The sequence below is a fragment of the Apium graveolens genome, chromosome 3 (genome assembly GCF_009905375.1).
Source record: "Apium graveolens cultivar Ventura chromosome 3, ASM990537v1, whole genome shotgun sequence".
Taxonomy (NCBI): Eukaryota; Viridiplantae; Streptophyta; class Magnoliopsida; order Apiales; family Apiaceae; genus Apium; species Apium graveolens.
The window spans coordinates 295,408,263-295,422,059 of record NC_133649.1 but is presented as its reverse complement, the minus strand read 5'-3'; the positions used below and the strand labels follow the sequence as shown (position 1 = coordinate 295,422,059).

Genomic DNA, 13,797 nt, shown 5'->3' with positions numbered 1-13,797 from the left:
GTTGCGTGAAAGAGAACTATATCCGATCCAAATTAATTAAAAAAAATTAGGTTCTTAGCTTTTGTTTCTTATCTAGAGATTTGAATTTATCATATCAAATAGTCTAGGAAGATTTTGTATTAATTTCGAGATTTCACAATATTCCTTGACCCTAATAGTTCCAAGAAGGGGCCCTATACCATTGGCAGTGTCAAACAAACCTTTCCTCTCTTTGGACAAATTACTAAAAATACTAATTGCAGCTTGTTGCACTACATATAGGACAAGGCACACCTCTGACCTCACCAAAGCAGTTAGTTAAAAATTAAAGACAGAGGAGAAAAGGATCGCAAGATTACAATATAGAAGGCTGGCTGGGGCAAGGAAGAGAGGCAGATGACAATGGATAAGTTTTACTACAACCCCTGGTGCTCGTTGGTTGCGAGTTTTATGGTGATATATTTTCTGGTTAAGGTTATGATCATAAGGCTATGGTGGAGACCAAGAATGATAGAACAACATTTTAGTAAGCAAGGAATCAGAGGCCCCCCTTATCAGTTCCTCCTAGGCAATGCAATGGAAATCGGAAGCCTTATGATCAACGCGTCTTCCATGTCTTTTCCTCCTTTCTCGCACAACATTCTCCCAAGAGTTCTCTCCTTCTACCACCACTGGAAGAAAATCTATGGTACTTCTTTAGTTATTTACGTCTTTTATTTTTAATAGTTACTGATGATCGTAGAGTGGATCATGAGCATAATTTGTATGTGTTTCTTTTTTTTTTGACAAATATGGATTATAGCCTTAGCAAATGAGTATCTATTCTCGTAAATTCTCGGGATGAGCGAGGATCGAACCCAGGACTGGGACAACAGATGATAAACTCTTAACCAATTCTTTTTAAGTTCATGTTTTGATCAACCTGTATAGAACCAAGGTATTTACTCTTGTTAGCCTTAGTGTGAAAATCCCTTTAGATGTTCAAGCTGCAACTCCACTAGTCTTCCTTTTTTTTCCAAAACCTCTTCATTTTCTCTCTCTTCTTTTCCGCAATTTCTGGCTTTCAATTCTGCAATCATCAGCATCACCATCATCATAATTCTGGAAAGTAATTAACTTTTTGGGAGCTACATAGGGTGATAGAGTTATCATCAACTTTACTCCAGGATTTTAAGACTTTCTGTTCACAGTTTAGTCATTTTTGTGTGAATGGGGGATATAGTTTTAAGTTGTCTTCTTAGTTTCCTTTGATTTCTTTAATCTCCTCTATATATTAGTTATTGTCAGCATTGTGAATTGTAGGGTCTACACTATCAAGCAGTCTTTCTCGTGTTCGGCTTGTTAGTTAATGAGCTCGGGCTCGAACATAGGTTTTGTTCGATAAGACAGCTCGGCCCGGCTTCATTTGCTGCCTTCTACAGTTCTACTTGACGCTCTAATACAATACCAGTTTTTTTTGCATGCCTACAATTTTATTATCATATATCAATTGATAGTAATATACCTATATATAAACTGCAGGAGCGACATTTCTGGTGTGGTTTGGATCGACAGGTCGGCTGACAGTAGCTGATCCAGAACTTATAAGAGAAATATTCTGCTCAAAGTCTGAACTTTATGAAAAAATACAGGCTCACCCGCTTATAAAACAGGTTGAAGGTGAAGGCTTGCTAAGCCTCAATGGCGATAAATGGGCTCAGCACAGGAAAATCATCACACCTGCCTTCCATATGGATAAACTTAAGGTATTCCATCCCCTAATTATTTTTTATCAACTTAGTTCGTACGGGAGTACATAAATTTCTTCATACTAAATGATGAATCACAATTGTAATATATTAGTTACTTATCTGGCCTTGGATTTTCATAGCTCTTGATACCGGCAGTGTCAAGCAGTGTGATGGAAATGTCGGAGAACTGGCTACCAGAACTGTCCAAGTCTGTTGAGGTGGAAATAGAAGTATCAAAGTGGTATCAGGCATTGACAGGAAAGATAGTCACCAGAACCACATTCGGCTCGAGTTATAAAGAGGGCACAGCCATTTTCAAACTTCAAGCTCAGCAGACAGTGTTAGCATCCCAGGCTTTGCAGAGAGTGTTCATTCCTGGCTACAGGTAAGCAACCTACATAGATTTAAAAATAATGGAGTATGTCAGAGATATTATCCATGCATGATGTTGTTGGGCTTGCTAAGCAGACCTGACTCCACATTAGTATGATATTGTCCGTTTTGGGCCGAGCCCGCACAGGTTTGTTTTTGGACACCTCCCAGAAACCCTCATACTAATTGGAGTTGTCTGACTGCTAATAGTCTAGCAAACTGCCCCTCCTACAAACGATGTGGGACAACTCCTAACAGATGCGTAGTAATATTTCTGTTCACTTACCAGATTTCTACCGACAAAGAGAAACATGAAGTCTTGGAAATTGGAGAAGAAAATTAAGGAGTCTCTAGTGGAAGTTATCCAATCAAGGAGAGCGAACTGGGAAGATGAAATGCTCGAAAATGGCCCAAGGGATTTGCTAGGACTCATGATTCGAGCCAGCATCAAAGAGGAGAAGGAATCTTACAGTCCGGCTTCATCACCTATAACAGTCCATGACATTGTGGAGGAGTGCAAGAGCTTTCTCTTTGCCGGTGAGCAAACTACCTCAAATTTGCTGACATGGACCACTATTCTGCTAGCAATGCATCCCCAGTGGCAGGTCATGGCACGTGACGAGGTCCTTGAGGTGTGCGGATCACGTGATCCCCCCACCCAAGATAATGTGTCCAAGCTTAAGCTGGTAAGTTGTTGATTGGTTTCCCCATTCCTCAAGTAATTTACAAGGAACAAATTTTGCTATTATCAGTACTATGTTAGTTCTGTTTCTGTGTTACATTATACATAACTTAACTGAATTACCCCTAACATTAGGCATTTTCTTTACGCTTCTTCCTATTAGTGCTAACGTTGGTTTGAACCTTGTGATAAGCAGCTGGGGATGATTCTGAATGAGACTTTGCGCCTTTACCCTCCAGTGGTGGCAACTATCCGACGGGCCAAAGTTGACTTGGAGCTGGGAAGCTATAAAGTCCCGCGTGGGACAGAACTACTGATACCAATCCTAGCTGTTCATCATGATCAGGCAATATGGGGTAATGATGCAAATGAATTCAACCCTGGCCGATTTTTAGACGGGGTAGCCCGAGCAGCTAATCACCCTGTTGCATTCATGCCATTTAGCATTGGGGTGAGAACATGTATTGGTCAAAATCTGGCCATTCTACAAGCTAAACTAACCCTGGCAATGATCCTACAAAAATTCACATTTAGATTGTCCCCAAACTATCAACACGCACCAACGGTGTTGTTGTTTCTTTATCCTCAATATGGGGCATCAATCATCTTCCAACGTCTGTCAGAATCTGGGAGTACTCATAGTCCAGAATCATAAGAGTACCTACTTGTGCATCTATGCTATGCATCTAGTTGATGTAAATATGAATCGCAATTTAGGGGGTAATTGTACTACATATTTTTGTTACATGCCGAAAATCAGGCATGGATTGATGTTGGAACTTAAGTTAGTTGATAGACTGCAATTAGCTCAGCTTCTTTCCTAGATGATTATCGAAAATCAAACTAAACAAATCATGCAGGATGCATACAGACCTATCCCAGGAGCAGTGAGACAAAAATTCAAGAAAGTACTCAGGAGCCTGTTCTGGATGCATGTTTTGTATATGCTTTCATTTATTGGGTTTTTCTATCTGTGACTTGACATAATTCAGGTCTGTGAGAATACAAGACTGCGTAATTAAGAAAATGAGCTTTGGTTCAGATCTATTATCTCTGTGCAAACTTCAGGTCTCTCTGATCATCCTCGCAATTAAGTTGACTAATTCAGGTCTTTCCAATTACTAATAAAGCTGTCCTCAAGTGTCACTACTCCTCCAAAATCTTTCTACAAGTGTGATTTAAGGAACTTAGAAACTGATTTAACTGGTTACTTTGAAAAAAGGTCCATATATACCCGAGGAAAGTGACAAGAACTTCAGAAGAGTTGTCTGAAGTATTGAATTATATACAAGGACTAGTACCTTCTACCGTTGTACTAAAATCAAATAACTAACAAAATCTAAGACAACAGATTCAACAACTATATGACCAGAAAAGTTGAGAAGCTTTTCGTAAATTTGGACTATACGATGCAAGGTTTAATTTCATGAAAGAACCGTGAAGAAGATTGGATGATGGACAAAGAAGAGGACAACCAGGTAGGCCAGAAATAACATTGATTTAGAATCCAAATGGCCAGCTCATGCGTGACTTAATTTGTTGTAGATCCCCCACCATATGCTTAAGATTTATAAATGGTTGTTGCAGAATTTATAACTCTACTGATACAAACTTTTGCAAGCACCAGTATTATTTTATCTCGATGTCTCCTATAGATGATCCTATATTTTAGAAACTGAGCTCACTGATAGTACCGATGAGGCTATTTAAGATCATTCTCTACTGATACTGTTGGCATACAGTACAGGTAGCTTAATTACTCACCTGTTACTCAAGAACCTCTCTATAATTGTTGAAGACATAATTTGTCCGCAAAAAGGAGAGTTTACCAAGCCTTGTGACAGACCAAGGGTGTCTCGTAGTCTCTCTAGTGGTCTTGTGGCTTCGCTGCAAGTTTCAGAACAATGACATTCTTAACGTTACTTGCTTCAGACTAGGCTGTTCCAATATAATGTATCGAGTCATCCACGTTTAACTCTTAATATATGATGTAAAATGTGTGTGTTAGTGTTACAATCATTAAAACAATCTAGACATTGACAATAAAGACAGGAAGCAGATCAACAAGATCCCACAAACCAACTAGAAGTTGTACAGTAATCTCTTTGTCTCTTCACCTTCAAGGAGACAGAGTCACATGGGAACTAATCATGAAGTAAGCATACAGGATTATAACAAGGGATCCAGTGGAACAGGGATTTTGAACTGCAGCAAAGGATGTTATTTATCCATGGCCTTTACATACTCACAAGTCATAACAATGAGTTATCCAGTACTAACTGTATTCTCCTATCTGTCATTACTCATTAGTATCTGCCCCAACAAATTAGCTAAATTAACTAAAATGAAATGGCAAGATTCAAACTTCACCGGAAAGGACAGGTTAATGATAGCCATGCTACTTTACAAACAAAATTACGGCAAGTTCAGCACTTCAGCTGATAGCTAATAAGGGACAGTTAATTCATAATTAACCAAACACTAAGATGCATGTCACTATTTAATTGCCTGTGAACAATCAAATAATCTACATGATGCAAATATCAAGCAGTGAATTCTGTAACCAGGGCAAGGTTTTGTATAATTGTCAGACTTTAAAACTTTAAACAGGAATTGCAGTAATGCATAAATTAAAAATGCAACTAATCAAAAATTAATGAAAAACAAATTTTAGTTCCAGAAGATTAAAGAACTTTGAACATGTAAAACAGGTAGGAAGAGAATTCATAGATCCAAGACCAGTCCTGCGTACTGTTGTGAAACACGAATGCTAATCCGGGTCGGGATCGGGTTTAAGTTTTCGTACACCAAAACACGAAAGTATACGGAATGTTTGTACACGACACGGAACGTTGCCGGTCTAGTCCTACGTACTGTTGTGAAACACGTCTAAGCTATACTTGACCAGCGATAGAAGCCTGCAGCATTGTAAATTACAGGGTCTACACTATCAAGCAGTCTTTCTCCGAGTTAAGTGGCTAACTTGATGCCTTCTACGGTTCTACTTGATGCTTTTACGATACTAATTTTTTTTGCATGTCTATAATTTTTGTTAATTATAAAGCAGGTTACTTACTCCGTTTAAATGTATCAAGTGAGTCATCGATTACAAAACGGACTCAAATGAGTCACTTATTTGAAAATTTATATAAAAAATAACACTCTATCGTTAGTCGAAATTCTTAAAAGTATTATATATTGAGTTTCACACATTTTTTATGAATGATATTATATCCAAATGAAAGGTTCCGAGTTCTACTATTTTAGATAATATTGTTAAAATTTTAAAATTTTATCAACTATTTATTTTTAATTTTTTGATTGTTTTATTTGATTTAAATACAAATAAATAGTAGATAAATTTTTAAAAATCTAAAAATATTATTTAAAATACTAGAACTCCGAATCTTTCATTTGGATGTAATATCATTTATAAAAAATGTGTAAAACTCAATATATAATACTTTTAAGAATTTCGACGAACGATGGAGTGATATTTTTGATACAAATTTTCAAATGAGTGACTCATTTGAGTCCGTTTTGAGTCCGTTTTGAATCCGTTTTGTAATCAGTGACTTAATTGATACATTTGGACGTAGTACGTGACCTAGTTGATAATTAATCCTTTTTCATATATCAATTGATAGTAATATAAGTATATATAAACTGCAGGAGTGACATTTCTGTTGGGAAAGTATCAACAATAGTATATAACTACTATACTAACACAATGAGACAGTTATATAATCAATAACAAGAACAAGGCAATAGTACCAATAATGAAAATAAAACACAAAGGTCGTAAATAAAATATAATCAGCAACTGTAAAAGTAAATTAAGAAGGGAAAGAAAGCTTAGCGTAATGAAGCTTTCAATCACAGCTGAGTCACCAATCCCTCGAGAGGAAGAGGCTGTTCTTGAAGAGTTTATTGCCCTCACTTACTGTGTTCAGAGACCGCAATAACCCTCCCAGGATAAAACAGCAACAGCACACCGGTTCACAGTAACTCGATGTACAAACAGCGATCAGACCTCAGTCGCCAAAAAAACCTATGCTAATCTGTATAAGTTTGGAGGAGAGAAAAAGAGGAAGAAGATGATAGCTAGGGTTTTTACGTATGTATATTTCAACATCAATCAACCTCTATATTCCACAATGTTTTGTTCAGTATATATATTACATCCCAAAACATAACTGAATATATTACATTAATTAAAATAAATATTCTGACTTAAATTCCATTTAATGAATATTTCCAGAAACGTAACAGTCGGTATCAGGATTTAGCCCATCAGGATTTACACTTAACATCAATGGATAATGCACTCAGCAATTCCATCAATGGATAATCCATTTTGTGCATCAATGGATAATCCACATTGTACATCAACGGATAATCCACATTGTGCATCAACGGATAATCCACATTGTGCATCAACGGATAATCCAAATTGTACTTCAACGGATAATCAAAATTGAACTTCAACGGATAATCCACATTGAGCATCAACGGATAATCCAAATTGAACTTCAACGGATAATCCACACTGTTCATCAACGGATACAATATTCACATTAAAAATAATATAATAAGTCAGTAAATATTTTAATTAAACATTTCAAGCTACTAACTTAAACTCAATTTCTTTATGGATTACACTAAGAAAATGACTTAGATCCAAACATGAAAGTTTAAGTCCTCATAACAAGGAACTACTTCCAACAATTAGTTTTAGGAAATTACATCAAGAACATGTCTAAAACATGCCTCAAACTTTCCATTTTCTAACAATCCCCCACAAATCCATACAGAATTGCATATCAGATTTTATCATGACTTGCTTTTCAGAGTCGGTACCCTCCCGGGTTTGAACCCTCCTAAGTCCTCTACTTCGATGGCTACCGGATATAGATGGAATATTTCACCTTGAATCTTTATCCGTGAAGTGTAACCACACTCCATAGACGACGACAAGTCAAAGGCTATGATCAGATCTACGACTTAGAGACATTATGGTCTTGTCTCGATCCTGTTAGTCGAATACTTCAAGGAATAACCCTTTCCTCTAATTGCGACCACACAATTGCATTCGCTTAGCTGGGCATCTCCAAAGATGTACTGCTAACATCTCGTCTTTCGACTTGACCCCATTCAGAGTTTACAAATTCTGACACAATATTTGGTCCATAAGAATTTATTAAATCCTGATCCAAAACTGTTACAATCAGAGTTTGTTTAAAACTCTTGCTAACTAGCAGTCTAAGTACCTCTAAAGGTTTACAGGGGATAGACTTGGATACATAAGTATCTAAATGTATATGGTAGAGATACTACCAATTCATCCTTACAACTTGTTATTACCACATTGAATACACTTTGAGGGATCTCCTCTCAGGTGTATTGGGTTTCCGCTGTTGATGAATTATGATGGGTTATCAGTCCCATCCCCAACCTAGACTTAAGGACTACAGCATGCTCAAGCCCTTTAGTCAGCGGATCAACTATATTATTCTGAGTTCCTATGAACTCTATAGCAATAATCCTATCAGACACAAGACCCCTTATAGACTTAAGCCTAACTTGGATGTGTCTCTTTGTTTTAGCATTATACTTAACACTTCTGACTTTGTCAATAGTTGTACGGCTATCACAATGAACAGAAATGGCAGGAAGCGGCTTGCTTACTACAGGTAACATGCTCATGAGTCCATGTAACCATTCAGCCTCCGTCCCTGTGGCATCAAGTGCACACAACTCAGCCTCAAAAGTAGACCGAGTAATCAAAGTCTGTCTAGAAGACTTCCAGGACACTGCTCCACCCGCAAAGGTAAACACATATCCAGTCACTCCATTAGACCCGGATTTCTTAGCTATCCAACTTGCATCACTGTACCCCTCGAGTACCCCCGAAAATCTCCGGTAATGCAAACCAAGAAAAATTGTTCTCTTGAGATATCTAAGAACTCTATCCAGTGCCTCCCAATGAGTCTTGTTTGGACAGCTTGTATATCTAGCTAACTTAGACACAGAATAAGCAATATCTGGTCTAGTCACATTAGCAAGATATTGCAAACTCCCAATAATCTGAGAATACCTTAACTGAGACACAGGAATACCTGAACTATTCTTGATAAGGCCAACTTTAGGATCGAATGGAGTACAAGCGATTCTACAATTTGAATAACCATACTTCTCAAGTATTGATTTCTCTATATAATGAGATTGTGTCAAGGTTATTCCATCGGTTGATCGAGTCAACTTGATCCCAAGAATCACACTAGCTTCACCCATATCCTTCATCTCAAAATGCCTTTTTAAGAAACTCTTTGTCTCGTTAATAATCTCAATATTGGTTCCAAACAACAAAATATCATCCACATATAGGCACACAATCCACATTCATTTCCTCTAACCTTATAGTAGACGCACTTGTCACTTTCATTAACTAAAAACTCAAAGCTCAAAACAGTTTCATCAAACTTCTTGTGCCAGTCTATAGGAGCTTGTTTTAGGCCATAAATGGATTTGACTAACTTACATACTTTCCTCTCGTTACCAGAAGCAACAAATCCCTCAGGCTGATCCATATAAATCTCTTCTTCAAGGTCACCATGAAGAAAAGCTGTCTTTACATCCATCTGATGGATGATAAGACCATGTACGGAAGCCAATGTAATAAGCAATCTGATTGTTGTCATTCTAGCAACAGGAGAGTATGTATCAAAATAGTCAATTCCTTCTCTTTGCCTAAAGCCCTTAGCAACTAGTCTAGCCTTGTACTTATCTATTGAACCATCAGGGTTTAACTTCCTCTTGAAAATCCACTTACATCCTATAGTAGAACACCCAGGAGGGAGATCGACTAACTCCCATGTTCCATTAGAAACAATAGAGTCCATCTCACTTTTCACAGCGCCTTTCCAGTGCCTTGACTCCGAAGAATCCATGGCCTGACGGAAAGTTAAAGATTCGTCCTCGACATTGTAAGTGATGTAATCACTTCCAAAGTCCTTCTAGCCTTGCACGCTTACTCCTTCTAGGTTCCTCTACTTCGTTAGGAGTAGAGCTACTACTAGGATCCGCCCCCACATTCGTCATCCTTTCCACATGATCGGGAATGGAACTCGATGTGCGAGTGGGATCATCATCAGAAGTATCTTGTGGTATACCAGTCTTCATAGGGAACACATCCTCAAAGAATGTTGCATCACGAAACTCAACGATCGTATTCGCCACAATACCATCTATGTCAGATTTTAAAATCAAAAATCTCATAGCAATTGTGGTTTCAAGATAGCCCAGAAAGACATAATCAACAGTTTTCGGTCCTAGTTTCTTTCTCTTGTGTTCAGGGACAAGCACCTTGGCAAGGCACCCCCACACACGAAGATAACTCAAACTAGTTTTACCCTTTCTCCATAATTCATAAGGAGTCTTATCCATGTGTTTCAGAGGGACTCTGTTCAGAATATGGCTAGCCGTATTCAGAGCCTCTCCCCACATGTACTTAGGCAACCCCGAATTAATCAGCATACTGTTAATCATATCTTTAAAAGTTCGGTTCTTTCGCTCTGCCACCCCATTAGACTCAGGTGTGTATGGAGGAGTCACCTCATGAACTATACCATTGCTTGCGCAAAATTCATTAAATGAGGTACTCATATACTCACCACCTCTATCTGACCTCAACCTTTTAAGTACTTTGCCAGTTTGTGTTTCAGCTTCATTTTTAAACATAATGAATTTATCTAGTACTTCATCTTTATGTTTAAGCAAATAAACATAACAATATCTACTACAATCATCTATAAAGGTAATGAAATATCTACAATGATCCTTAGTCAACACACCACCAAATTCACATATGTCTGTGTGTACTAAATATAACAAGTCAGAATCCCTAACAACATTATGAAATGGTTTCCTTGTTAATTTAGCAGTCACACATACTTGACATTTAGTTTTCTTATCAATGGCATGCTTTGGAATCAACTCTAAATTCATCATATTCTTTAGAGCACCAAAATTTAAATGACCAAGTCGTAAGTGCCACAAATCAGATGATTCTACACAATTAACAGAAGGTGCAACACTATCATTAATAAAACTGCCCAAAACAGGCTCCAAATTTATTAAAAATAAACCGTCAGACAAGTAACCCTTGCCATAAAAAGAACCAGTATGTGTAATAACTACTTTATTACATTTGAGAGAAAGTTCAAAGCCATTTTTAACTAAAATGCTTCCACTAATAATATTTCTACGAATAGAGGGAACATGATGCACTCTAGTGAGAGATAGAATCCGCCCAGAAGCAAACTTCAGGTCCACGTTTCCTATTCCAAGCACTTGAGCAGCACTAGCATTCCCCATCGTCACTGTCACTCCATGAGTCTGTTGATAAGATACAAACAGAGTAATATCAGCACAAATATGCACATTAGCTCCAGTATCAATCAACCATTCATTAGACAGATAAGTGGAAAGTAGTTCAGGGTTGTAGTTAACATACCCGTCGTTGGCTTCAGAGGCAACAACCTCACCAACAACCATGTTAGCCACAGGCCCACTAGTAGTTGCAAGTCCAAGCACAGTATTTGCTTGAGCTACCACTCCAGCTTTCTTTGCTTTCTTCACAGGACAGTCTTTACTCCAATGACCAGCCTGTCCACAAGACCAACAAGGTTTGTTTGTCTTTGGTTTCTTAGCCTTGTTCTTGTCATTTTTCGTTTTAGTGTTATCCTTCTTACCGACAGATTTCCTTTTCTGCCCAACAGTCACTACGTTCGCCTTCGAACTACTCCCATGTTCAACATGCATCACATGTCCTTGTTTGGACTTGTGTTGTTCCTGCACAGAGATGTTCAGCATAAGGTTTTTCTATGTGATCTCTCCTTTCTGTCTTTTCAGGGAGAGAGCAAACTCCTCCCAAGACTTAGGGAGTTTTTCAATCATAGCCATCACATTAAACTTCTCAGGTAAGTCCATTCCAGACTCACCCAAAGCATGCACCAACATCTCAAACTCATGTACTTGCTCAGTCATGGACCTGGTATCCACCAGCTTGAACTCAAGAAACCTCGCCACAGAATACTTCTCAAGACCTTGAGAATCAGAATTATGGGTTTGGTCCAGCTTTTCCCACAACTGCTTAGCACTATAAGCATCCGATGAATAAACATCAAACAGAGTGTTCGCTAAAGCAGCCAGAATGGCAGCCCTAGCTACCCCATCCTTCTCAGCCCATAGCGCATAAACAGTCATAGATTCAGGCTTTTCTTGATCCACAACAGGAGGATCATACTGTACCACCGGCCATAGACCCTTAACAGTTAACCAGAGCTTCATCTTTTTCTGCCAGCGAGAAAAAGAAGCCCCCCACTGAATTTATCCGGCATGCCCGATAAATCAATAGGTTGTGGAAATCTGTACTTGGTCCAATCTATGGTGGACGCAGTAACTCCGGAACCAGAACCAACAATAACAGGAGTCTCACCAACAGGAGTATCAGTTTCGTTAACCATCTCGTTAAATAGCTATATAACAATTAAACTCTTCAAGATTGTTGGGAAAGTATCAACAATAGTATATAACTACTATACTAACACAATGAGACATTTATATAATCAATAACAAGAACAAGGCAATAGTACCAATAATGAAAACAAAACACAAAGGTCGTAAATAAAATATAATCAGCAACTGTAAAAGTAAATTAAGAAGGGAAAGAAAGCTTAGCGTAATGAAGCTTTCAATCACAGTTGAGTCACCAATCCCTCGATAGGAAGAGGCTGTTCTTGAAGAGTTTATTGCCCTCACTTACTGTGTTCAGAGACCGCAATAACCCTCCCAGGATAAAACAGCAACAGCACACCGGTTCACAGTAACTCGATGTACAAACAGCGATCAGACCTCAGTCGCCAAAAAAACCTATGCTAATCTGTATAAGTTTGGAGGAGAGAAAAAGAGGAAGAATATGATAGCTAGGGTTTTTACGTATGTATATTTCAACATCAATCAACCTCTATATTCCACAATGTTTTGTTCAGTATATATATTACATCCCAAAACATAACTGAATATATTACATTAATTAAAATAAATATTCTGACTTAAATTCCATTTAATGAATATTTCTAGAAACGTAACAGTCGGTATCAGGATTTAGCCCATCAGGATTTAGCCCATCAGGATTTACACTTAGCATCAATGGATAATGCACTCAGCAATTCCATCAATGGATAATCCATTTTGTGCATCAATGGATAATCCACATTGTACATCAACGGATAATCCACATTGTGCATCAACGAATAATCCACATTGTGCATCAACGGATAATCCACATTGTGCATCAACGGATAATCCAAATTGTACTTCAACGGATAATCAAAATTGAACTTCAACGGATAATCCACATTGAGCATCAACGGATAATCCAAATTGAACTTCAACGGATAATCCACACTGTTCATCAACGGATACAATATTCACATTAAAAACAATATAATAAGTCAGTAAATATTTTAATTAAACATTTCAAGCTACTAACTTAAACTCAATTTCTTTATGGATTACACTAAGAAAATGACTTAGATCCAAACATGAAAGTTTAAGTCCTCATAACAAGGAACTACTTCCAACAATTAGTTTTAGGAAATTACATCAAGAACATGTCTAAAACATGCCTCAAACTTTCCGTTTTCTAACAATTTCTAGTGTGGTTGGATCGACAGGTCGGACAGTAGCTGATCCAAAACTTATTAGAGAAATATTCTGCTCAAAATCTGAACTTTATGAAAAACTACACGCTCGCCTGCTTACAGAACAGGTTGAAGGTGAAGGTCTGCTAAGCTTCAATGGTGATAAATGGGCTCAGCACACAAAAATCATCACACATACCCGCCATATAGATAATCTCAAGGTATTCCATCAACTAATTATCTACTATCAACTTAATTCACACGGGAGAACAAAAATTTCTTCATACTAAATGACAAATCACTACCAAATTGGTAAATTTTTATATCC

At 37.7% G+C, this 13,797-nt stretch overlaps 1 protein-coding gene across 1 annotated transcript; it reads left to right on the top strand.

Annotated features, from left to right (window-relative positions):
* Positions 1–283: 283 nt before the first annotated feature.
* Positions 284–3,735, top strand: LOC141711166 (cytochrome P450 734A1-like). Its single transcript, XM_074513591.1, has 5 exons — positions 284–667; positions 1,501–1,724; positions 1,850–2,094; positions 2,371–2,767; positions 2,960–3,735. Exons 1-5 carry the CDS (start codon positions 376–378, stop codon positions 3,416–3,418), a joined length of 1,617 nt encoding a protein of 538 aa, XP_074369692.1. The 5' UTR covers positions 284–375; the 3' UTR covers positions 3,419–3,735.
* The last annotated feature ends 10,062 nt before the right edge of the window (positions 3,736–13,797 follow it).